The sequence below is a fragment of the Rissa tridactyla genome, chromosome 3 (genome assembly GCF_028500815.1).
Source record: "Rissa tridactyla isolate bRisTri1 chromosome 3, bRisTri1.patW.cur.20221130, whole genome shotgun sequence".
NCBI classification, from domain to species: domain Eukaryota; kingdom Metazoa; phylum Chordata; class Aves; order Charadriiformes; family Laridae; genus Rissa; species Rissa tridactyla.
The window spans coordinates 99643553-99670419 of record NC_071468.1 but is presented as its reverse complement, the minus strand read 5'-3'; the positions used below and the strand labels follow the sequence as shown (position 1 = coordinate 99670419).

At 40.3% G+C, this 26867-nt stretch overlaps 1 protein-coding gene across 29 annotated transcripts in view; it reads right to left on the bottom strand.

Moving 5' to 3' along the window:
* DST (dystonin) overlaps positions 1 to 26867 on the bottom strand; it is a 310022-nt gene that overhangs the window by 176632 nt on the left and 106523 nt on the right. For 16 of the 29 annotated variants that reach the window (XM_054197106.1, XM_054197080.1, XM_054197086.1 and 13 more), the window contains 4 exons: positions 16736 to 16825; positions 16107 to 16205; positions 13812 to 13889; positions 11237 to 11329 (listed from right to left, as the gene is read on the bottom strand). In XM_054197106.1, the coding sequence (XP_054053081.1) occupies positions 11237 to 11329; positions 13812 to 13889; positions 16107 to 16205; positions 16736 to 16825 (360 nt within the window). Of the gene's footprint in view, positions 1 to 359; positions 1986 to 11236; positions 11330 to 13811; positions 13890 to 16106; positions 16206 to 16735; positions 16826 to 26867 lie in introns of those variants that run through there. The other 13 variants (XM_054197085.1, XM_054197087.1, XM_054197097.1 and 10 more) reach the window with 3 other exon arrangements.

The following is a 26867-nucleotide window of genomic DNA, read 5'->3' as shown; positions in this document are numbered from 1 at the left end:
CCTGATATGAAAATTTACTGCAGATATTGAACGTGAATTTAAACAACTCCCTAAAACTCACTCCACCTGCTAGAAACATTTTAACATGAAAATCCTTTTCCTAAATTAGGAAACAAATCAAACTACAGACAGCAAAACAGCACAAGGATACATCAACACCCCTGAAGTACAGAGTTATTACTTAACCTGTGAAAAAGATGAAGTAATATGTTCTGTCCTGTGACAACCCATACTATCATAGCATGTGTAAAAGGCTTATACACAGCAAAGTGAAGATATTTTTGTAACAGTAAAAATACTGTTCCAATACTTATTCTGAGCTAGCTTGCAAAGACAATGCACCGTGCCAAAATATTTACCTTGCTTCTGTTTGGTAGAATGCTAAACGATGCCTTTTCTTTTGGCAATTGGGAAAGCACAGCATCAGAAGAATAAAACCTCTTTTGTTCAAGCAGCAGATCACTTTTGCTTTCAGAAAGAAAGTGATGCAACTTTTCAGTTTTATTGCTTTCTGGGACATCTTCAACGATTCTGCAAGAAGTTATGTTTAACACAGTTTCTTCACTTTGTCTGCCTAAAATGTGGATAGCAGAATCCAAGCTGGCTGCTTTTCCATAACAAAGACCACTAGATTTCTTCAGGAATGCTAATTCTCTCCTGTTGCTATCCTCCGAGTATTTCCTCTTCCGTGTACAGTGTTTCTCTAAACTCCTCTTCTCTTGTTTCTTTAACCATGTCTCTGTTTCATCAGACTTGGTGAGCTCCTGATTATCACCATGAAAACCGTCCCCACAATGAGAATCACTCTTTGTTTCACCCGGTAAAACTTCTGCTTTAACAAGATCGGACGAAAGGTCTGTACTCACGGGCAGTGCATTACCATCCACTGTCACTCTCCGGGGGAAGGAATCAGCCAATTCCACATACTTGGGACAATTTTCGGTATTTTCAGAGATCGCCACTTCATGCTGGCTTTTTTCTTCATTTTCTTTAACCTGTACTGACTCTGGTCCCTCGTCGGTTGATTTCTTTCTCCTTTTTCTTCTGAAATATTTTCTTCCAGGGGAATGTTTAGCTGGACTTAAGGGAGCTTTGGCAGGATCTAAACACTGTTCTTCCTTTGCAGCCCTCACACATCCACAGACGTTCCCCATTTGGCTTTCGGTAACTCACAGTCTCACAATCTCATTCATCCAAGTATATTTACATACACTTAAATCCTTCTCAGAAAGTTAAGAACGGCCGTTTGCCCCGTAATTTCTTCCAGACTTCATGTCCATCCTCCTCAGTACGTAGCCATTTTGCTTATGAGAAACGCACACGCAATAAACGTTGTGGCACGGTGCCCAGGCAGGGCCTGTGTCTGATTAGACACTGTGGCTTATTTCTGGCCACCAATCCTCTTAAATAAACATCACTGCTTCAGCGTTGGGCTGTAATGCTGATGGCCTTTCACAGAGATGACATAGCATTTATGAGCAATAGAAAATTCTTGCACGCATTTTAACTTCCCGTTTCATTTAGTAACTCAAGCAAGATAAAGTAGAAAAATATGCAGCAACCTTTGAAACTATTAGCTACACTCCAAAGCCAAAAGCAAGCAGCGCAGCAAATAGCAGGGATTTAGTTAGTAGATTTGGTTCGCACTTCGTATGTTTTTATTACGTGTCCAATGATCCACAGCAGGAAAGATTAAAGTGAAGGATCAGAGATTGCTCTGACAGGTTGTTGGGGGTCAAATTTTTATTTGTATGTGGAGTTTTCATAGCAGCTGATGAGATTTTTCACTGACCTGTCAGCTATAAATAACCTGCTGCTTCACTACTATCGCATAGGCATAACAACTTGCTCAGGGCAGTGGTGCGCTGTGTACTGGGGGCTGGAACTTTGCAGCAGATTTAAACCTTCTGGCAGATAAAGGTGAAACAAATCATAAGAGCCAGTCTGTCTAGAAAACTGTCCACAAAGTTACTGTTCATAGAAATGGAGCTTTATCTTCCTCCTGTGCTCCTGTTCTGTAGGCATCTCTGTGTAGCTCTGAATGTAACAGCCAAGAACCATCTAACTACACATGAAAACTAGGTAGAAAACTATTAAAACGCAAGCAACTCTGATCACCAACATACTTGGTTTGAAAAATATCTGTGTTTGAAGCTTCAGCTTAATTTTTGTTACCAGTATCCAAAACCTAACAAAACCAACACGCACCAGCAGAGGTAGATGCGTATGGTTTCTCATGCCAAGAAAGAACTACTGAGTGACTTGCCAAACATTATCAGGTGTTACCATTGAGTCTCCCTTGTTTATTTGAAAAGGAATTGCAATAATGAAACCCAGAGACTTTATCCCCAGGGGCCAGTTCCACTGAAGTATTCTATGACATTTTACTGGCGGGATCTAGAATGAATAATACAGCAAAGTAGGATCAGCCTCCAAAGAATTTCCAACAATACAGATGCTCATTGCTGACCACTCTCAGGGCACCGGAGTAAAATTTGACAGTAATGCTTAGAATATTTTATACCGTAACACTAAGGGACTAGAAGGCTGTTAGAGAATACCCTGGACCACTGATAGACAGGCAGCTCCGTACAGGCACAATGCTAACATGTTTCTTTTCAAAGCAGATGTATATGCCATGACCACACTCTCTTTCATGGCCTCAATTTGTATTTGCATTTGTAGTGTGCTTAACATACAGGTGCGGTTGTGACGTTTGCTCCCTTTACTCACAGTAAAAAGCTGTATTCTAATCAGCTTTGAAAAGCCACTTTCAGTCAAGGCCCAGAGGACTCAATGATTTAAAACACACATCCATATGGGGCTGAGCAGGGTCTTGACTTGCCCCCCGCTTTAACTAACAGAAGAGCACATTAAAAACAAAAAAAATAGTCTTTGTAAATGACATCACTGTGTACAAACAAATGGCTTTTACTCTTGCTTTTACTCTTGAATATATACCTCTCTTTCTCCTCTCTCATCAGAAAAGAAGATTCAGGACTTTGCAGTGCAACGGACCGAGACTGATTTAATTTCACACAGATGTAACTTTTGGTTTAATAATAACATGTCCAATAATAATAATACATGGTAAAATATAGTATAATAATATCGAAATATTACATTACATACTCTTACAAAAAAAGACTTATTACAACTATGCTGATAAAGCAGAAATTATGTAAAAGGTTAAAGACAAGTGTCCCGTATTTGAATGAAAAATTGCAAGTTATCATGTTATATTAAATGTTAATTAAAAATGTGTTAAAGTAAATATAGCCTAGCACAAGTACATTGCCAATGTTGTTCTTCATGCACAAATTTCGCTGGAGTTAAGAATTTGCTTAAAAATACTGCGAATTTAAATTTAATGCAAGTGCATATTTAAATTAAGACAGGTGGGCACCGAGGTTTCTGAACAATAAGTATACTAGAATATCTGAGTTCTAATGGAGTGTGATTTAGTATATATTTTCTTTAAACTGTTAACGTGTTCAACAATCAGCATGATACTGCAGTCTTCCAAAGAGAAAATGTCCCTAAAGCATTCTCTGTTATTTCAAAACTCCTGTTAGAATTGGTGTCACTCTGACTGTCATAAAAATGTAAAATGAAATTTAATTCAAGATAGGTCAGAAGAAACACATATTGTTATTTTATAGCTGACAATCCGTGTTTTGTAATGTAATCAGTAATTTAGAAAGTCTCTGGTTTTGCACATGCTCTTTCACATATACCTTAAATCTGGATATTTTTTTTCTTAAGAGTAGGTAATTCACTTTTTCAGAAAATCAGGTTCTTCTGAAGTGGAATTAAAAAATTGAGGCAGCAAAAAATACAAGAATCAGGTCTGAAACACTGGTTACAAGCTCAGTGCTCCCAACAGTCCTGGCTTACTGCTGCATATTCCAGGTCGATTTAGTTAAATGCAGAGTATATCTGCAGCTACTCCTAGAATTTAACTATCTCTAAATATTAGCTAGGAATAAATGCATTCCAAATATATCTCTACAGACTATTAGTAGTATTTGTGCCTTTCTATCTTCCTAGAAATAGGTAAGAAATATGTATTTTTGATACTTAATAACCAATTTAGCAATACTTACCAGCTGTTCCTGAGTGAGAAGGCTACCACCTCTCTATTAACAATTCTTTGTACTGTTCCTTGTCTGTCCATAAACCAAAAAGTAACTTTATAGTCACTTTAACTTGGTAAGTCACTTATGCTCTTGAACCAAAGAAAAGATCAAGGACAAAAAGAACTGACAAATTCCATTTATATTAGTTGTGGGTTTTTTAATATAAAAAAAATATGCAAAACGTTAAGGGAAGATGATAAATGAAAGTGCGAGTAACTAAAGACAAATGACCACTTTCAGCTAATTGAAATTCTGTAAAGTCACAACTTTGGTCTTAGGAAGGGAGACAACAAGATTAAACTGGAGATACAGAAAAGGGAAATTTAAATTTCTTCTAAAACCTGTCTGCTAGAGCAAAGAAATACTATATTCTAAAGCATGAAAAGAGACTACCACTGAAGCCTACGAGAACCACCACAATATAGTGAAGACCTGACCACACCAGAGGCTTTGTCTCAGACATCTGCCTAGACCCGAATGGAAGCTCAGAGCTGGCTAAAGGCAAAGATTCAGATGAATAACTGAAGCTGTTAAAAATACTATAATACTATCATGGATTGGTGTGTTTCTTTTATTTTCTTTTTTCCTTTTTTTTTTTTTAATGAGAAGCCCAAAGATACCCACCAATGCTGGTAAGTTTTAAGGGGAGATTAGCAAAAGACTTTTTCTGGCACATAAACCCTTAAGAAGTATAACATGAATAAAGGATTAGACCAACACTTGTCTACAATTTGATCTGTCTTAGAGGCTGCTTAATCACAAACAAGAGGTTAATATTAAGACATAGCAAACAACATCAAGACATGAAATAGCTCATGCAGATTCGTATGAGTTTGCATTTAACCCTAGATTTCTGTAACTTGTCAAGCACGTCTGTGACTGTGAAATGCGTTAAACTATTAACATGGGACAGGTGTACTACACATTAAAGTGGCAACATTGTTGAATAACCATGTATTTGTTAGCCTGCAAAACCCTGAGTCCATTCATCCTTTGTACACTGTTAATTTATGCTTTATCATTGGTTTCATATACTTAGCAAACGTAGTAAACGAAAGGTTATTCCACTTTGCCAATCAAACTGCACCTGATATCTATTATCCTAAAATAACACGATCAGAAGTCTACTAGGAATGCATTTCAGGTAGTTTTGGATCTAAGATCTCTTCCCCCTCTTTTTTTTTTTTTTTTCCGGTTGCTGTTGTTTATGCAACACAGCAAAAGCAATGGAGCATTTAGCATAAACGAGACATGTCATTTCATGGCACTAAAACAGCATACCGGATAACCAGCAAGTGTTTTGTTGCACAGCCCAAGGGTCACATGCAGAATGGCAGAGAGATAAACACAAGCCAAAGAGAAAGTGAAAATTAAAGCACCACAAGATAGAGAACAAGGCAAAAAAATAAAGGCTTGCCAGCAAACAATATAACAAAGGTTACATTTGGAGCTGTTTGAGCTGTCCTGGAAACCACTGACCAAAACTGAAAGAGCTGTTCAGCTTTCAGGTGCCACTGAGGTACCAAAAGTTAGAACCCTGAACAGGAGAGGTTTTATATCCAGTGAGATGGCTTACAAAAAGAGGAATTTGTTCCTTGTTGATGGTTTTATGAGATTAAGGATGAAGAGAATCAAAGGGATGACCTAACTGCTCGTAAATCTTATCCTCTAACAGATAGCGCATTATTTGTAGAGATAAAGTCTAAATATGACGCTGCAATGAGCCTTAATGCCTCTCGTCCTTGCTGTGATTCAGGTGAATCCCAGAAATTCCAAGAACTCCACATGCATTTTCTTACCCGTGAGTTAGCAATTTTTATTTTTTTTAAAATTGCTGAAGAATTCAGGAAGAGATAACTAGGAGCTCAGTTGAGGAATAACACACAGGAAGAGTATACCCCATCATACACTGAATGACAGGTCTGCTGAACTGGCTAATGACTGGGAATTGCAGCTCCCAGGTGGAATACAGTTTACCCTACGACCACTTATAGTCAGAGATCAGACAACTGGCCACATAGCTCCATCTTTAAATCTTTGAGAAGATCAGACCTTGAACTGCTCTAGCTATTTTAAAGTAAAGGCAGATTAAACTTCAATCCTTGGGCTCCAAGACCTACGGCTCTGGCAAGACCCAGAGGCAAGCTTCAGAGACAGCTGCTGCCAGCCAAGTGCTCCCAGCAGAAAGAGGTGCCAGGAGAATGGCGAGCGAAGGCCAGACTCAGCTCTCTCAGCTCCACACTGCCATCTCAGGAAAGACAGGAGGAAAGCAGGCAGCATGTCTCTTTTACGGTGACCCCATCACAGATTTACAGCAGAGCAGTTGAAGCAGAGGAAGATGCAGGGGTCCCAGAACATCCCATTATTCCTCTGCCTACTGCATGTCATTTACTGGAATGGGCCACCACAGCTGAGCTGTCACCTCCTCTGGCCACCCTGTATGAAGGCCACAGTCTTCACGACCGATGCGAGAGTGCTTCAAAATTAGTACCTGCATTGCAGGCTCTGAACACCGAAGTGTGGTAAAGGGTATCGGGAACTTGAGAAATGGCTGGGTAACTGTCCTTTATCTCAGCTGAGTCATCTACAAACAAATCCACCCTTCTTACCTTTTTGCCCAACATGAGTAAAAGTTTAACTGCTGATCTGCTGGACCAAATGAACAGTCTAGAGACTGCTTCAGGGAAGAATGATAACGAATTTTGCTTGAAGGCTTACAGGGAGTCAGCAGGAAAAAAAAAAGAAAAAAGTATCTGCTGGCTGACAAGAGAAATGCGAAGGGGTTACATGTGCTCTAAGGAGGCTTGAGAGGAAGCAGCTGTCTGGCCAGAAGGGGCTGGATGGCACTGTAACATCTAAGCAAAAAAGTTACCAACCAGAGCCTCGAAAAGCAGCATCCTGCAAAGAGGCCTGACAGCAGGGAGCTGGGGGGAGTCTAAGGAAAAGTGTTTCACGGCAGTTTCCTGAGCTGCAAAATGATGACGAAACTGAAACAGAAAAAGTCTGCTGAATTATGACTTAGAAGCTCCAGAAATTTTTTAAGGTCTGAGTTCACAAAGGCCTAATTTTGGATGCCTGAAAGTTTAAAATTTCAGATTTTGCTTTGTTTTGGTGTGGTTTTTTCAACCAACTGCAAATTATTCTAAATATTTAACAGTTGTTAAATTAAAGAATGCTTGCAGTGGTTTGAAAATAAATGATCACCGATTTTCACAGAAATTATCTTACTAAAATTGTGGTTACTTACTGAGGCCAAATTCTGTTCCATTCTGTTATCTCCAACTTCATCCGTGAAAACGTACTGGGTGTTGAAGGAGGAGTTCATTCAGGCATTAATTTGGATATTTATACATAGGGCCTATAATTATACCGAGTACTGTAATCTGATTTAGCATGTTCTACAGGTGCCAGGAAAATAACTTACAGTAGTTATTGCTTTATGAAAATGAATTTCTTTAAAAGCCACATATTATTAAAAGCATGTGAAATGCATACATTGGAAGCTTGGCTAAATCCTAATAACATACATGTCTCAGGAATTTTCAATACCCACAGGACAAATTATTTTCTAACATACTGAACCCAATAAACCACCGCATTTCCCATTCCATCTTTTCTATATCTTACATGTAATTACTTGGGACACAGAAGAATGTACAATTTCTGAACTCGTGCAGCTGCAGAAGTCAGTGGTATAACTCAGAACAACAGTTGTATTTATCTAATTATGGGTACCAACTTACAAAGCCATAACCGCCTCTAGACATAACTCAGATACAAGAGAAACATAATCCTCAAACGTGTACCATCTTTTATTTTTGTTCATCATGTATCTCCCCTAAATCATTCCTAAATTCATTCCGATACTCAGAAGGATTTTCTATTTTGAGGAAATGTTATCCTCCCAATAAGTGCCATGACTCAGAGAAACAAGAAGCCACAAACAACAACCAAAAAAATCCCTGGCATCCTGACTACCTTTCAGGCTGCAGTGAATACACTTAAATGATGGAGCAGAAGGCAGTAACATCACACAGCAGACAGCCCCTTAAACTCACTGAGAAAATAACTACTTTGCAAATGCTAGGAAAATTTAAGGGGCAGCTCCAATTAAGCCACATCAATGTAGGTGTGTACATACATATGTTTACATGCTGGCTAGGTCTTGAAGAGCCCATTTTAACCAGTGGAGGCAAGATTTAAGTTCCCCAAATGTGAACTTCGAAAGCTCTTTGAGATATCCTGCTATATCCCAACCGGCCTCCAGCCGCAGGTCTAGAAGAGCATGGGTGTCTCATAGATCTGGTGTCTCATCAGAAAACTCCACATGCATATCCTGGATACTCTAGCACACCTCAGACATTACTCAAATGCCACCTGTCTTTAGGAAACTGAATTAAAAGCCCTGGAGATCCAGTTAGCAAAACCAATGGATCTCCAACAGCAATGTTTCACACCCTGAAGTAGAGACGTAAGAATAAAGTCAATTGACCATCTAGAACAACTGAAATACTTAAAACTATCTGAGATATCTACATGGGGACAGAAGATACACCGCAGGGCCTAAGGAAATTTGCTTCCCACTACATATCCTACTGGATATGATGTGTCATCTCAAATCACACTAAGCACCTATGCTGGACAACTGAGTAAGTCAGTAGGTACTCTAGGCACCTACTGCAAGTGATATGAATTGGTCCACCAGCCTTACCCACTGTATTGACTAGCCCTCCAGCCCTCAAATCTGTTGCTAAACATGTTTATCACCATTTAAGATGCAGTTTATCCTGCCTGATCTGTCTCCTCCCAGATGGTAGTGGGTTTCCCATAAGACCAATGCCATGTTTCTCATACTTACACAGGTGTCTCATAAATCTCCAACCACACAGATGTTTATGTTGTCAAATGGAGTGAGCCCCTAGTAGCCGGTTAGTTGATTCACTCTCTAGGCTATACTAGCTGTATAGACTAAACCTCTATCACTCAGATTATCAGATTATAAAGACAATTTATACGCTTAATGCATACGAACACAGCTCCTCATAAGCACCTGGATTTAGGTGTCTTAACTTCAAATTGAACCTCACTGTAACTTTCCCAATATCTATAGGATCACTCCATGCACAAAGTTATTGTCATGAAGCTTCATCCCTTTGTGAAGATTCTGCTGTTAGACTTTTCTGTTCAGAGGTTTCCCTCATTCAAAATGTAAGTGAAGCCAAAAAAAATTATGTGAGGTGTAAGTATGCACATTCTTCTGAACTTCCTTATACATTCTGAAGTCAAATCAGCCATATGTGGGTGTCAATGATACCAAATTACCATATACTTCAAAAGAAGTGGTGTACAGGCAAATGCCAGGGTAGCACAGATTAGCAAAGAGGGTGTCTCTTACACGAACTTAGAAAGCCCTTCTGCATTCAGTGTAGGTAATAGCAAAAAGACAGAAAATATTTTTCAATACATCCGATTCTTCAGTTATTTCTTATTAACTAATGAGGCTTAATATTTAGTCCAGGAACAACTATTCATTCTTAAATTATTTTAACACCGAATTTTTTAAGGGACTATTTTGAAAAAATAAAAGCAGACAGATCTGCAAGATCTGAATTGTATTGGTAAAGATTTAGTTGGCAGTTACTGGGGGTCAGGACAGAGCGAAGTAAGTGTGTTTCAGCTACAATTTAAAAGCTTCTACATATCTCATATGGAGCTGGCTACCTTACAGGGGAAAATCCTTGTCACACCAGCTTACCTAAATTAGTTAACTTTATATAAATGTTTTTCCTTCCCATCATTTCTTACAGCTATAACTAGTAATGCTAACTTTCATCACTTTTTGTAAGCACCCAAAATTGCATCAGAAGTCCTGTACTTCAGCTAATGAGAAAAACTAACAATTTCATCCTGCAAAAACCTGTTCATCAGCTTCAGAAAGATAAAACATACATCAAGTAAAGGTTAATCTCCACTAACAGCTTCTATTAGTAAGTTTTTATTAATTTTTATTTCTTAAAATACAGCAACATTCAATCACTGCCTATTCTGTGGGTCACGCTTAAATATATTTAAGCCCAGCCTTATTTCTCTGTATAACCATGGGGGAGCAAAGACTGACATGACAGGGGGGAGCTGAGGGAACTTCAGGTCCTTACTAGTGGTGAGCAGTCAGTGACTTCTCCTTTACCCTGTGCGCTGGCCTGGGCTAAGCCATGCACTGTTTAGACCAGGGCCACACTGGTCTTCTGTTCCTCATGAGGATTTGCAGAAAGGCAAATTGGATCCCAGCAGCCTTTTTTGGTTTTGGTTTTTTTTTTTTAAGATTTTTTTTTTTTCCAGTCATAAATTCAGTGCAGGTTATTCTTAAGTGAACCACGCTTTTTCTGTGTGATCATGTAATTTTTTGATCATTTAAAATGCCTGCACAGCAGGGAGTTTATCGCTAACAATGCTGCAGTCACTAAACGGGAATTATCTGTCATCTGAATTACATCATCTACAGCCATGGCCATTGTGAAAGGCTCATTTTGAGGAGCAATTTAACACCACACACTGTAAAGCTGCATTATACTGTACACAATCCCGCCAGTGTACAACAACCAGAGTGCCACCTAGCGTGACCCGCGTTACCATCGCTGGGGCTAAAAACAAATGCTGCAGTGTTGAGGACTGCTCGAAAAGGCTGAGAGTAGTGCTTGCCAACGCACTCGTATCAGCAGAGAAATTCAGATCCAGAACGAAAAAACACTTAAAACTTTTTAATATATTTTAATACTCATCAAAAGAAGTCTGCAGAATAAAACAAGATCGGTTTGTCCAAAAGCTGAAAGGAATACATCAACTATTGTCTTTAATGATACTCAAAACCCAAGCTATTTTCTCTTGCTCCACAGACAGGAAATGAGCAAATAAACGACACCTTCAGGTTCAGTTTACATCATGAGATAACATACATCATCAAAACCTTCAAATACACATTAGAGAAGAGACATAATCTATATTTTTTGCACATGGAGTCCCGCCTAAGTTGACACATTCATCATAACTGTACTCAAGAATCTGACTGAAAATACACTGTCAAAGAAAATTAGACTTACCTGAAAGTGCAAAATTATGGTCCATATCAACCCCAAAGTCAATTTGGGATTCCCATCTGTTATGTCATCATTTCTGATGTTAACCAGTTTCACCTTCCATAGTGGAAAGAAAATACAGAAAAAATTGAGATAAATATGCCACAAATACATACTGCATTACTCACTTACCAAGCTTACTCTGTTGGGCTTTTTTAATTCTCAAAAGTAGAAAGGAATTGCATTTGGGCTGTAAGTGGCCCACCAGGAACTGCCCTCTCCCACCCACACTGAGCTGCGAAGATTCCTCAGCTGTCACTATGCCGAGAGATCTGCTCCTCGTGCCAAATACCCCTCACTTCAGTCCACGTCAGACGGGGAAGGTATGACAGAGCGGGTAAGGATAAAAAGACTATGACGATCTGTGTCTGTGGTTTATCCGTCTCAGGGCAATGTTGAGACCTGTGAAACTACCACGCATAGCCTTTCTTCCTCCCCACGCTCTCCTGCGCCAAAGCAAGAACTCAGCAGCAGGAGAACCGGCCTGCTAATGGTCTGGCTTGATAAAATCAGGAATTTAGTATCACAGTTAAATAACCAGTAGCTTTATAACGACAACAGTTATTATCACTTCTGGTCATTCACAGTGCTATAAACATGAAATGGTTAATAGGATTAAAACAAAGGCTGCGATTATTGCCCCTTCCATAAACTCACATCCAGAGTAAGTTCAATAATTCTATTTTCTTTGTTGTATTTTATTATTACATTTAATTTCTCTATATGTATTATGTACCCATATAGCCTAGCAATTAAAGATGACTCAGCTAAAAGGCATTTTATGCTTATGTTAGTAAAGTTACACGCACATGCTTTTTAACATATACCCTGTTATCAACCAAACAAGCAAAGGCATGTCATCCTCTTGATCTGCAGACATAATCTTAACTATTAGGGGGAAAAAAAACCCCAAACCCAAACCAAAAACACTCTGTCTGGAAGAAAGAGTGTATTCCACAGTTCAAAAAAGAAATTAAAAACAAATTCAAATGTTTTCCTCTCACTGCATTATAAAAAGTGTTTGTCTTTGGCAAAACTCTACAAGATAGTCAAATATGCCTTATCTTTGTTTTTTTCTTTGGTTTTTCGCAAGTCAAGCTTCAAAATTATCAATATACAGGATCTCTCTGCCTTACAGTCACAATAAAGCATTGCATTTGGAGGTTATCCAGCCAATCTGAGCAAGTTACCTCCTAAATACAGTTTAGAAACACATAACAGGAGGCTGAAACTTTAATCAAATCCAAGTCCTGCCGGCAACTTGTCAAGAAGACCAAAGCCCTACAAGCATTTGGGGTGCAGCAGAATACAGCCATCTTCTCAAAACTGCGAGGCTAAAGGGAGCACAAAAATCCTCCGATCACAACCAACGGCTGCGTGATGGAGACTTGCAATTCCCAATGACACGCGCATGTTCATAAACATGAGGATGACCTGATCCTACATCTCCTACATTTTAATACGCATGGTCTGTCGTGCATAAATAAAGCACGGTGCAGCATAAAAACGCCATTGTGACTATCATTTCAAGTAGCCATTCATTTACTTCGTAGTGTGTTGGTTCAATGGCTCACTTAGGTTAACAGGAAAAGTTTGCTTTGAACTCAGTGAAGCAGGACTGACTTCTCAGTGCACATACATCATTCAGTGACCCGTAAGATAGTTTACAATTTTACTCAAAATACAAAAAGACATCTGTTTGTATAACCATATTAAGTAACTGTCTATGGTTTGCTACCTCATATTTTTTGAAACCTTTTAAGTAGCAAATAAAATTTAAAATAATTAAAAAAAACCCCAAACAACAACTAATCAGAAAGCAGATTTCCAGCGTCAACTCATTTGGATGGGAAGTACAGTTTTTCTTTCCATCCATGTTTTGGACATTTTTAATATTGCCATTTTACAAAGGGAGAAAACAAGAATCCTTTAAATGTATAAGAAATTTAAAAGCAGAAGGGAACTCACAGCAGCGAAAACTGACCAGTCGTGTGGGTTTCAAGTGTTTTGCTTACAGTTGATACAGGTGAAACTAAGCCTGAATCTTCCACAGCCCAGGTGACTCTGCTGCCTTTCTAGGGCACCAGTTTTGCTTTCATCAGGATCAAGGCTTGAGAAAGTTTTTCCAAAATAGATAGAATCAAAACAAGGAACTCCCACACAATGTTCTGATTTCTTTCAATCTGCATTTTGCACTAAAAATCAGATTGTGAACAAAACTGCATACCAGCTAGAGTCTGGGCAGCATGAAAGATGGCAAAATCTACTATAAGCAACACCTGAGGATCCTACCCATAATTTTCTCCTCTCTAACATCATATACCGCATGGAGCGTGTTGATGTTACTGCTCAGAGAAGGCTGATGTAAAGTTACCTTTGTCACATCTCTCTTAACCACCTCGAGCACAAGATCAAGCCAGGGCTACACCAGCAGCGGTTACACAACAGGCATAAAAGACCAAGCAGGACATATTTTTTATTTACTAGCTACAGGTGAGGAAATTTTCATTAATGTTTTTTATTAAAATTTTCACCATACCTGGCGTTTTTTCAAATATTCAAGTGCAATTTGGACGTTCTGGAGTCTGTGAAAACGCATCCGACCTTTTTCTCGGGGCTAAAATTGGAAAACAATAGTTGTGAGGTTTTCTCATCAGGCAGAAGAACAAACAGTCCGATTTAAAAGATACCATGTAAAACATTTGAAACACTACAGTTTTAATGAAGCAGATACCTTTGGTGGAAAAGTGTGCTTTAACAATTTTATTTTATTTTTTAAACTGTAGTTTGACATTTTTTAGTACAGTGGATGGCAAGAGAGATCAGTGGTCCCAAACTGCAACTTCGATCCATGCATGATAGCTGTTTCCCTGTAAAGTACTATTTAGGCCAAGAGGGCTAAAAAAAGCCCAACATGAATCTACCTACAGAAACCAAACTGCAATATATTATTAAAAAAGATTTACAGTACATTATGCAAAGCAAATTATGAGTAATGTCATGGATCTTTATGCTCTGGTTGCTCTGGTAAACTCTGTGATGGAAAAGCTTCCCTCTGTATGCACCTTTATGATTTAATGTTTATTTATGGTATGACTGCATAATCATTATGATATCGATACCTTCCTCCAAACAGAATACTACAACATATACAGCCCTAGAGTGCAAATTTAAACTCTTGACTTGGGTAGAACATTACAAAGTGTGAAAAAACCCAAACAAGTCACTCTTCTCAAAGCAAGGTCAAAACTAGCAAGAAGAAACTGCAAAATAAGCATGAATGGTGTGTTATTGGAAACATGGCAAAACTGCATGCAGTTAGTGTAAAATCAGCAAGAAGAAGAACCACACAGAAAAAGCATACTTTACTTAGCTGTCACAGATCAGCAATGGGAAAGCAGTTAAATTTACATCATCATCATCATATCCAAATCCTTCTATTCTTCTTCCTTATTTCAGATTTTTCACAAACTTTCACGGCATTGAACTGAAGCGAACTATAATTGCCGGGGATCAGCCATGAACATGAGTATTTCCTCAGACAATCACTGCGAAACACACGGGTAAACCCAAGCCTGCCTTAACTAGTTGCCTTTTTTTTCCCCCCTGTGGAGTATCAGATGCTTGCCAGAAGGAAACACGGGAAAATGAAGCTGAATAAGAAGCATAAACTAAAACACAAAGAATTTTAATTTCCATTATAGAACCTTTGATTTAGCCCCTTGTTTTTCACACCGATAGCCCAGGATCAAGCCCTGCAGCCCTTGCTACTGAGTAGCTTCCCTGGATGGAATGAAGAACTGCAGATACTGGAACTTGGTTTTCCACAACAAAGAGGGTATAATAAAGCCCGAACTAGATAGTTAGGTAGAGCATCTCAGAGGGGAAATATTTTTTTCCATGTACAGCTAAAATGCAGCATTTTGAGTTATGTTATGCCCCAGAAAAAAAAGCGGACAAATTCCACTGAAATGGACAACTGCAGCGCAACACACAGGGAGCCAAGAAGACACTCGAGCCCTATGACAGCGAGTTGCTTTAGCAAATGCTAACAATGCGAGGTCTACAAAGGCATGATACAGCTCACTTGGACTAACAAGCACTCAGTATTTTACACTTTATAAGTAGATATTTCCCTTCTGGATGGTTAAAATACGGTGAAACGATAATTCAGCATTTGTTGCGAGAAAGATAAATCCTGCAAACAAACCATATCCTTAGTGGCCACTACTCAGAGCTGTCACTTAACTTCTACTTTGACTACCTCCTTTGATAAAAATAACTATTACATTTTATAAATTCTAACAAATAGATCTGTGCACCTGAATTACCTTATTTTAAAATATTATCCAGTATTACATCAAATACACCACGGGTGCAGTAGACTGGTGCTTCTAGTTAAGACAAATCAATTTTTTGCCATTGACTTCACTAAGGAGAACCTTCAAGCCTTTGTCTAAACGACTTGTATATGAGCAACACTGTTTGCACATAAAAAAAATAATCTTGGTTTAATGGAATTATGGTATTTCCTTATTTATTATTTAAAATTATTAATTTATAACATCTTGATAATGTTGCCCAGTACACATTTGTGCCGTGGTTTTGTACAGTTTGACGAAAAAAACCCAAATAGAAACGAACATTTGTGTTTTAGCTGTTTGCAAAAAGGCTGAATAAAAATTTGTCTTTACCATACCCCCATCATAAAACAACGTGAGTTCTTTTGTCCTTTCTACAGCACACTACTGCAGCACACCAAACTAAGAATTCACATCAGCAGACACCACACTTCAAACACTACATTAGTACAGTTATGGGGGTCGGCACCTACCCCCTTATCCTCATCCTCCACATCCTCATGCTGTTCATTTGCGCATGCTTCTGTTGAACTCACCAACCGTAAGGTCTTCAAAAAATCTCGCTCTCTTGGCTAATGAATATAATAGACAGGAGACAGGACAGCAAAGACACAAGACAGACCACAAATGAAAAGAAGAGCATGAAAAGAAGAACATAATGAAGAGAACAAATACCAAGCAAGGGAAGTAATGCTCACAAAGAAAGGAAATGACACCTGAGGAGTGTGTTAGACAATTTCAGGGACATTTTATCCTTGCTATTTGTAAGTTACTCCCTTTAATGCGAAGGGATATTAAGCATCCAATACTTGTTAAAAGAAAAATTGTAAAGAAAAAGGAAAAACAGAAAAAATAGCGCATTACCCTATTAAGAAAGGAAGTCTCACTGACCACGAGAAATGAAGAGAACAGATTACATTCCCCCAGAGAATTCACAGTGTAATATTTTACCAACAGAAATACAACTTATGTCTTTGGTATCAAGTTACAGATTATGGACAATATCAAAGAAACCTCCAGCAGTCAATACCAAAGAGCTAACAAACAGAGCAAATGTATATATAACAAACTGGAACTGCTGCATTCTGATCTAAAAGCTTACCAAGGTGTCTCCAGAAAGGACTTCTAAAAGCGAGATCAAGTTATGTCCATCTCTTAGGTCTTCATACAGGTCTTTTACATGCTTTCGAACCTGCACAGATAAATGCAAAAATTAAATATAAGATCCCCATTTATACCTGAGAATTCACACTCCTATTCACACATATCTTTTGATATACAGATAAACCTCAGTTATACCCCACCATGGCTTTTCAAATTCATTCACTTTCATGACAAATTTACAAACGGAAATTAATTGTAACAGGCAAAATTCACATCTATGTCTGCACTTGCACAGTTCCATTGCATTTTATTTCATTTTACTGAAAAGGACAAGAAAAACAGCAAGAAGTTATGGGTAATGAATGCACATGTCAACAAAAAAATAATCAGTAACTGACAAGTCAAATGATACCAGATATCCACCTATTTTGACCTAAATAAGCTAGATCCAATGAATTGTAAAAAAACACACACAACATATATATTACCCTCAGCATGCATGCTCCCTGGAGTCAGGCCAAAAGTTAATGCATTTTCTGGACTTGTTACTAATCAAAGCATACCATTCACCAATAGACAACATGTTTTGTCCCCTCAGATTTCCCAGTACTCAGTGAGTTCTCCCAAAGGCTCACACATCCACTTTATAGACCATACCAAAGAAATATGACATCAGGTTGGCCTAGTGAAGCCAAGGACACACACAGCCTTTCGCACCAGCCATGCCAGTGGCAGAAGTTAATGTTCCCTACAGCTCAGCAACACTCTACCACCAGTCACCAACCCAACTGATCCCCTCCTGTGGTGCCCCCAGTAAATGGTCAGCCTCATGTAACCAAGCTGGGTTGAGAAGGGCTGATAACCAGCAAACCTTGTGAGGCCAACCACAAGCGAGGGAGCAGATGTAACGAGGAGACAGCCGAACACCCTCACTTTTCTGACAGGCACAACAAAGCAGGGAGATGTCCATCCACAGGCCAGCTTCTTGTTTCTTAGCATTAGCGTAAGTATAACTTTATCTGAAATTTCTTTAACAATTTCAGCTGGCTGCTCTTTAAACATGAAACAATGGACCTCATTTCTCAGAAGCAGAAACATTTGACATTGCCAGCCAGGGCAGAGGTTGATGGCCTTCCAGCTACAGTTTAATGCCAGTTTCCTGGCCTTCCCCATTGAGGCACCAAATCAGAAACTTCCTGAGCCTACAGAGACTAAAATATGACATCAGAAATTTCTTCTGAAGTCACCACCTCTGCTAGAGATGAACTGTACTTCCAATATGAAATCTATGGGACACTCCTCTGACAGCCAGTGTTTCTGTGTGTATGATGAGGGAAGCAGGAATCGACCCAGATCTTCAACTTTATACAACAGCTCTGTTTACCTGACTTTCAAGGGAATTTCTAGATCCGTCCTGTTTAATAAATAACTGTCTCCATACTGGTAATTAGCTTCATAAATGCTTTTTGTTCAGGTTTTCTTACATCAACTTTTAAACACGAAATTACCCTGCAATCTGTTTCCACAAAAAGCATTATCTTAATTGAGAATAATATCAGAGGGTATTTATGCTCGTGCTGAAGACTAGCCATAACAAGTAATCCAGAAGACTATTCCATAAGGAATTACAACTGATAATATTTTCCAAAATATTTATACAGACTCTGCATACACAGTCAAGTTACACAGCAGTACTCTTATACATAGCTTTACACACTCACACACATACACAAAATAACATAACTTAAAAAAAAATCCTGTAAACAATTAATTTAAAGAAATTTCTAAGAGAAAAACTCTCTGGTAATACTCAAGTACTGTTAAGATGAACAGAGAAACAGAACAGATGTTCTCCTACTATATCTGTGGTGAAAAGAAAGAAATGGGAAGCTGCGTAGATACCATTAAAATTCCTGATAAGATATTTGATTATGATAAATTCTGAAAAGATGAAAAAGCACAATGGTCTTTAATTTTTAACCCAAAACAACTGTGAGTTTTTATTTTCCTATTCAAAGAACTATGCCAAACTGAGTACTAAACTCTTTCCAACAAAAGCAGGCAAGTTTTCTTTACAGTAAAACCCTGTGAGAGGGCTCCCCCCTCCTGCCTGCCCCGCCAACCAGGACGTGCCACTCTCCACTGCCCTCAGGAAAGCAGAATCCCAAACCAGAGCAGATCCACAGCGCAGGCTGGTGGCCAGAGGCATGGGAGGACATCAGGTTAAGGACAGAGGAAGGCAGCGTACATCTGAAAGACTGCACCTGCACAACTGAAGAACTACCTGTGCAGCACCAAGTCAATGCCCACGCTCTTTTCAACATAGAACTCATGGGAGTTGCCCAATGTGCAGGTATCTGAATTGTGGGATGAGAAAATACTACCATTTCTAATCCATCTGCTTTTATTTTCCATTAAATGCAGGATAATTTTGTTATCCTGCCAGTCTGTCTCTCACAACACACATTCGTTGACCTTCTATTTGTTTCTTATACTCTGAGGTTTCCAAAGTATTAGAGAGAGAACCATCTTCCCCGATTTATCTTTCTAGAAATCACAGATGCTTCAGAGATGAACTCATACTGTGTATGAAGAAAGTGGCATACAGCTGTCAAAACAGGAAAACCAGCAGTACACCTTAGACGTCTGTCTTAGTTCTGCCATTGGCTGACAATTACTGTGAGGATTAATTATTTAGAACATACTATGTTGGTATGCTGGTGTAGGACAACATAATAAGGAATTTCTTCCAATACTTTGAGCAGCAGATGTGCACCTAAAAAGATGTATTTGGGCAACTGGTGTGCAGCAAGCATGTTCACTCAAAGCAGCAGATCACTTATTTTAAAAGAGCATCTTGTGCTTCTCAAGAGATCCTACACTGCCACTTGAGGAAAAGCTTGCAAAATCATCTCTTTTATACTGAGATGCAAAATATACCTGAGCAAAGTCTTGTCTCTCAACTTACATAATGAATTCATAGATCTTTAAACTCCAAAGAAATAAATAATACTATTTCATTGCTGCTTTGCTGCCACATTCAGCCTTCTTCAGAACACATAGTACCACGAGTACTAGATAGAGATGGGGGTCCTGGATGGATCTGTGGGATCTGCTGAGCTTCATGGCATTTCATAACAGTTCTTGAGGCTTTTCAATAAAATCGCAGAATTGTCAGCTCTACATTTTGCAAGGTCCATGTGCAAAGTAGGTTACATGCTGCCTTGGGCAACTTTTTGCAATATACCCACGTGAATGAGGCAGATGGGATAATTTGGGTATGAGAAGAGATTCTTTAAGGAAGACGTGGGAGATACTGAGTGGCTGAGGAGCATCTGACAAAACTTAAACAAGAGAAGTAAAATGGCTTCATTAGTCAAAAGGAGACTGTGAGAATTTAAGGCACTGCTTCAGAAGTGATTCATCTTCTGATCTTCATCTTCTGGCATGTATACTATGATGTTTGTGGTAAGAAAAGCTCCATCCCCCTTGATACAAGCATGAGATATTTTCATACCATACTTCCCCAGTAAGCTTACGTTTTGCAGTCTAGTGCCTTGGGGAACCTGTACTACCACTAGAAAAAAGCAGCTTTCAAAACTGTAGCAGTCACAGAGCTGCTTGTCCCCAGACCACAGCATGTTAAGGCACTTGACAAATGAAGACCGTGAAGATGGCTGCCGCCTCCAAAAGCCAGCAATCTAATACCCCGCATAACTCGCATAGCTTTATCATACCGTTCAGCTGACACATCTGGTTGTCCTTACAATCAAGTTGCTATCAGTTCTAACCGATAAAGACCCCGGCCCACCAGGCTTGGCTTCCTCCTCCATGTCTGGCATCACAGCTAATCTGTCACCACTGCCTTCAAGTCTGCCTGGTTCTCGTTTCCACTGAGGGAGAACGAAGGCATGATTCAGCTGCTTGGGCACACACCTATAGGGCTGTTCTGTGTTTATGTTTAGGGGGTATGCCACTCGGTCTCCACCTGCTTCTCCAGAAGGACTAAGGTTTGCCCAAGTCCTGCTGGCCAGTCCTCCACAGATGTCTGTCCTGAATACCCTTACGCATCTCAAACAGCCCTAGATGTCCATACTTGGGGAACTAAATCTGCACATAGTGATCTCTATTTTTGCCATGGGTCACAGCAAAGAACAAGCCATCTTCCACAGCAAGCCTGTTTCTTACAATTTTTCTTGATATTATTAGTTGTGTTGTGCTGATACTGGAACAAAAACTATAGTTTTACACAATAAAACCACAGGTTGCTTATGCTTATATGGGTGAAAGGGGAAGGACTGTCCTTTATGCTTCTGCAAGCAAAACCAGCTTGGTCTTGAAAAGGATGGAGAGAAGATGCACGGGCTGGGGCACAGTAGGAAGGTCACTCTCTCTAACAGTGCCACACCTCTACTTTTTAGTAGGCCCTGTTGCAATAGGCCAAGGGCTAATGGTTTTAAACTAAAAGAAGGCAGATTTAGATTAGATATAAGGAAGAAATTTTTTACAATGAGAGTGGTGAAACACTGGAACAGGTTGCCCAGAGAAGTTGCGGAGGCACCATCCCTGGAAACATTCAAGGTCAGGTTGGACGGGGCTCTGAGCAACCCGATCTAGTTGAAGATGTCCCTGTTCACTGCAGGGGGGTTGGACTAGATGACCTTTAAAGGTCCCTTTGACCCAAACCATTCTATGTTTCTATGATGATTCCATGAAAACACAGAAGAATCACACCCTTTTTCTTATTCAGAAGTAAATGTGGAAGGAAAATAGGGTTGTGGCCCTTCCTGTGTATACAGCGGGTGGACACCCAGACCAGACACACATGGGCAGACCTCACAGACATGCATATTAGGATACAGCGTGTTCCAGACCAGCACCTAAAATGCAAGGGAGCACATTCTCATCTGAAATAGCATAGGAAGTACCAGAAACAAACATTAATGTGCTGCAGAATCTAGAGTTGAGGCAAAAGAGGCAGGAGAGAGTATATAATCAGATCAGGCAGGAATAACTAGAGGTAACTCCCATGTACCGGAGGCCACCAGGAACTCCCTGAGGGAGGTGAAGCAACTGCCACAGCCCTGGCAGGCTGCAGAGCTTGGAAACAAGGTAGAGTTTTGTGCTCAAACTTGAAAATTATCCATTTTTACAGGGTGAAGAAAGCAGACTATTGTAATTGAGTATCTTTCTTAAGACATCAGAAGTCTCCCTACCTATAATTAAGCTAAACTGATCATTATGAGAACATGTTAAATTAGACCTTTTCTTACAGTTTCCAGAACAGGCAAAATTAGAAACAAATCTGAATCATGTTTGTTTTGAAAAACAGAAGTTCAGCTGACAAGCATTTATAAAATCAGTGTCATTCCCAGGCATTATCAAGAATTATAATGTTATGGCTCTAACAGAGGCTTTTCAGACCACATAGCCTGGGAAAGTCTTTTCAAGTACTGTTCTCCTCACCTCTGGAAGCAAAGTTAATTAAATGCCCAGCTCAGACATAAAGCATTACCACTTTTCCAAAGGAAAATGGGATAAGGCTCAAAAGTTAGAACTGTAAGGGGTGTGTTTGGAAAAAAAGGGTCAGGCCTTAATTACCACTGAGGTCACAGATAAGTCCAAACAACAGCTGGCACAAGGCCATCGCGAGTTTCACAATAAACTTCAAATTTATTCTTTAAAAATCTGACTCAGTGCCCAAGGAAAAAAGATCCCTTAAGACTCCCATTCACTTCAGCTACAGTAAAACGCTCTTCTCTGAGATAACAGACACAGATAGTTAAGAGCTCCTGTAATTACACTGTTCCACAGAAAATGCTATCAGCATCCAGACTGCTGCAAAACTGCTGTGGCCGCTGCATGAGGCCCTGACATCCTCATGAGTTTCCTTAATATTTCTGCTTCCTAAAAATGTACTTTAGCTTGCTTTTTAAAGGGCAAATTGTATTAAAAGCACTATTTATGAGGAAACAGTTTTCTGTAAGTTTTGAAAATTTCTATGTATTAGTCCTTTCACCTTTGAAAATTAAGGAATCATACTGGCAGGTCTAACTGCATGATAACAAACCTATGTCATGAGTGAAGAATAAAAAAAAAATCTCATACGAAAAGTTTTATTTAGGTACAAAAATAAAGGTTTACTATGCCAACACACACAGCATGATTTATGACACATTCTAAAATTCTGAACAGGTTGTAACAAGATCCTTGCTTAAAGGCAGCATGTAATTGTCAAAATATCAGATTTGTCAAAATATTCCCACGTGACTGATCTGCCAAGCAAGGCTGCTTCCTCAAATATCTTCAAGACTACTTATTTTGCTTTACAGACCTCTTGGATTCCCCCAGGTAAAGCACATGAGTCTTGCTCGATACGCAGCAGGGCCACTCCACCTTGGGTAATTTCCATCCCAATGAGCTGCTTGGCACAGTGAGGTGCTGAGCCATGGTCCGTGGCCAACCTCATGTCACACCAAAAGATCAGGGAGCCAAAACGGTTACATGCGGATGGACATCGTCCCCTGTGAGTCTCTCATGTTGTTTAATCTACTTACTTTAAACCCAAAATTTATTCCCAGGGAAAAAACAAACTGTAAATACACACCCTGGTCACGATTTTAGTTTTGTACTGAATCCTATAGTAGACTTCACCCATCCTGTTAAAAATATACAGGCAGACAAGTTGTGGCAGAATTTAATCACTGGCTAACCCTGCGAGAGAGCTCTCCAGGCACAGCTTTCCCGGGGGACGGGCGCTGGGCTGCAGATGGTGCTGTTCCCCCGGCTCCGCGCAGGCACGCACTCCAGCGCTGGACACCCATGGCCCAGAACGTATCAACCAGCTCCACCCGGGCCCAACAGCATGGGCCCACAGCCAGGGCCGGCGGCGAGATGGCATGAAGGGAAAAACTTGTGCCCAGTCTCTTCTGTGCGCCTATTGCCTTGCAAGCAAAGTCTGGCAAATCCACACTTAGGTATGGTGGTGCAAAACTCACTCTTTTCTTTTGCTTGCCAGTCTGATAATCCACTCTGCAGGAAATATTTCTTGCAGTTCACTGAAAATAAATTGTTCTTTATTTACCCAGGAGTAATTTTCTAACTGTTTGACTTTGTTGATGGATATTAATTTTCTCAAATAGCAAGCACAGCTAATACTACTCCATTGCACAAAGCCACTTTACCACTTTTAGTAAGTCACCTTTAAACAAGTCTCCCATCCAAAACGAGTTCAACACCCCTGATCTGTCTTTGTAACAGACATTTCCAAACTCAAGATTCATCCTTGGCTGCATCCTTGGGTTCATCCTTCACCTTCTCATCTGGACAATGCTCTACACTCTATTAGCACAAGAACTTTGTGATCTGAACACACTCCACATGTTCCACTCCTCTAAAGCCCCATCCTTGTATCTAAGCTTGGATCAGTCACGATTTTTTGTTTTGTTTTTACATTAACTTTCACATCCCTTCCAGACAACTCAATCATCTGATTAATCCATTGCTTTTGCATACCCTATTTTGCATTTTGCCCCCAGCCTTCAATTATTTCATATGCCTCCAGATAAACTCTTAATAATAACAAAAAAAGATGCTTGTATGGCTTTAAGGTTGTTACTGTTGCTCAATTAAAAAAAAAATAAAATAAAAATCAGGCCATTGATAACCTCGTCCTTTCATTTTTCTTATCTTCCTATATTTGGTTTCATGAAATGCATTCCAATATTCTCCTAATCCCCAAAACAGCAAATATGCTAGTGCATAATTGTATGTATATACCAAACAGCAGGACATAAACATGCACATCCATGAGTCCTCTTCTGGATTTCAGTAGTTGTGTAGTATCTGAAACACCTTTATTGTACAGAACACGTTTAACCAAATGTCCTAAATGTCAAAAATCCTTCTTTCTGCCTCCTACAGAAAAATAAATCTTGTCTCCATTCCAGCTCACACATCTCAAATCTTTTTGAAGAATGGGCTAAAAGGTTCTTCCCAACCAACACTGGTCCAGCCAGCCGGAATACCTCCATGCGTCCCATTCCGCTTATTCATCATCATAAACATAGCACTACCCTCGCTGTTTTTAACATTTGCAGAGTTTTGGTCGGTTGCTTGCAACTTTGCATATTAGGATCAGCTAATCCATCCAAGTGGAGCCCGTGCCGTTGCAGATTCACCACCTCAGTAGAAATGGGTATCAACTAACATAAAATGGACATCTACTCTGTTATTGCTACAATTTAAAGTTCTAAATATTCATTTAAGTTACAGAAATATCCAGACAGTTTTTGTATCTATTTCACCAAAGTAAATTTCATTCTACAGACAGCTCTCAGTGAGCACAGGGGCCAGATGCCACATGTGGCGTGTCATGCGAGGTCCTATGCAACTCCACGCATGCTCCCAGCCCATTAACACTTGTTGCACCAGTTGTGATTTTCACAGAATCACACAGAATCATAGAATGGTTTGGGTTTGAAGGGACCTTAAAGATCATCTAGTTCCAACCCCCCTGCCATGGGCAGGGACACCTCCCACTAGACCAGGCTGCTCAGAGCCCCATCCAGCCTGGCCTTGAACACTTCCAGGGATGGGGCACCCACAAGTTCTCTGGGCAACCTGTTCCACTGCCTCACCACCCTCACAGTAAAGAATTTCTTCCTAATATCTAATCTAAATCTACCCTCTCTCGGTTTGAGGCCATTACCCTGCATCCTATCATTAGACTCCCTGATAAAGAGTCCCTCCCCACCTTTCCTCTAGGCCCCCTTTAGGTACTGGAAGGCTGCTATAAGGTCTCCCCGGAGCCTTCTCTTCTCCAGGCTGAACAACCCCAACTCTCTCAGCCTCTCCTCATAGCAGAGGTGCTCCAGCCCTCTGATCATCTTCATGGCCCTCCGCTGGACCCGTTCCAACAGGTCCATGTCCTTCTTGTGCTGAGGACTCCAGAGCTGGACGCAATACTCCAGGTGGGGTCTCACCAGAGCAGAGCAGAGAGGCAGAATCACCTCCCTCGACCTGCTGGCCACACTTCTTTTGATGTGGCCCAGGATGCGGTTGGCTTTCTGAGCTGCAAATGCGCATTACCTGCTCATGCTGAGCTTCTCGTCCACCAGTACCCCCGAGTCCTTCTCCTCAGGGCTGCTCTCAAGCCATTCTCTGCCCAACCTGTATCTGTACCTGGGATTGCCGTGACCCAGCTGCAGGACCTTGCAACTTGGCCTCATTGAACTTCATGAGGTTCACACAGACACACCTCTTAAGCCTGTCCATGTCCCTCTGGATGGCATCCCTTCCCTCCAGTGTGTCAACTGCACCACACAGCTTGGTGTCGTCGGCAAACTTGCTGAGGGTGCACTCAATCCCATTGTCCATGTCACTGACAAAGATGTTAAACAGCACTGGTCCCAGTACTGACCCCTGAGGAACGCCACTCGTCACCGGTTTCCATGTGGACATTGAGGCATTGACTGCAATCCTTTGAGTACAGCCATCTAGCCAGTTCCTTATCCCCAAGTGGTCCATCTATCAAATCCATGCTTTTCCAATTTGGACACCAGGATGTCATGTGGGACAGTGTTGAACGCTTTGCATAAGTCCAGGCAGATGACATCGGTTGCTCTCCCCTTACCTACCAATGCTGTGGCAACATCATAGAAGGCCACCGAATTTGTCAGGCACGATTTGCCTTTGGTGAAGCCACGTTGGCTATCACCAATGACCTCCTTATTTTCCATGTGCCTTAGCAGAGATTCCAGGAGGATATGCACCATGATCTTGCCAGGCACAGAGTCTGTAGTTCCCTGGGTCATCTTTTTTTCCCTTTTCAAAAATGGGGGTTATGTTTCCCCTTTTCCAATCAGTGGGAACTTCACCAGACTGCCACGACTTTTCAAATATAATGGAAAGTGGCTTGGTAACTTCATCTGCCAGCTCCCTCAGGACCCGTGGATGGATTTCATCCGGTCCCATGGACTTATGCACCTTCTGGTTCCTCAGATGGTCCCAAACCTGATCTTCTCCTACAGTGGGCGGTCCTTCATTCTCACAGACCCTGCTTTTGCATCCTGCAACTTGGGTGATGTGGTTGGAGCCCTTGCTGGTAAAAACCGAGGCAAAAAAGTCAT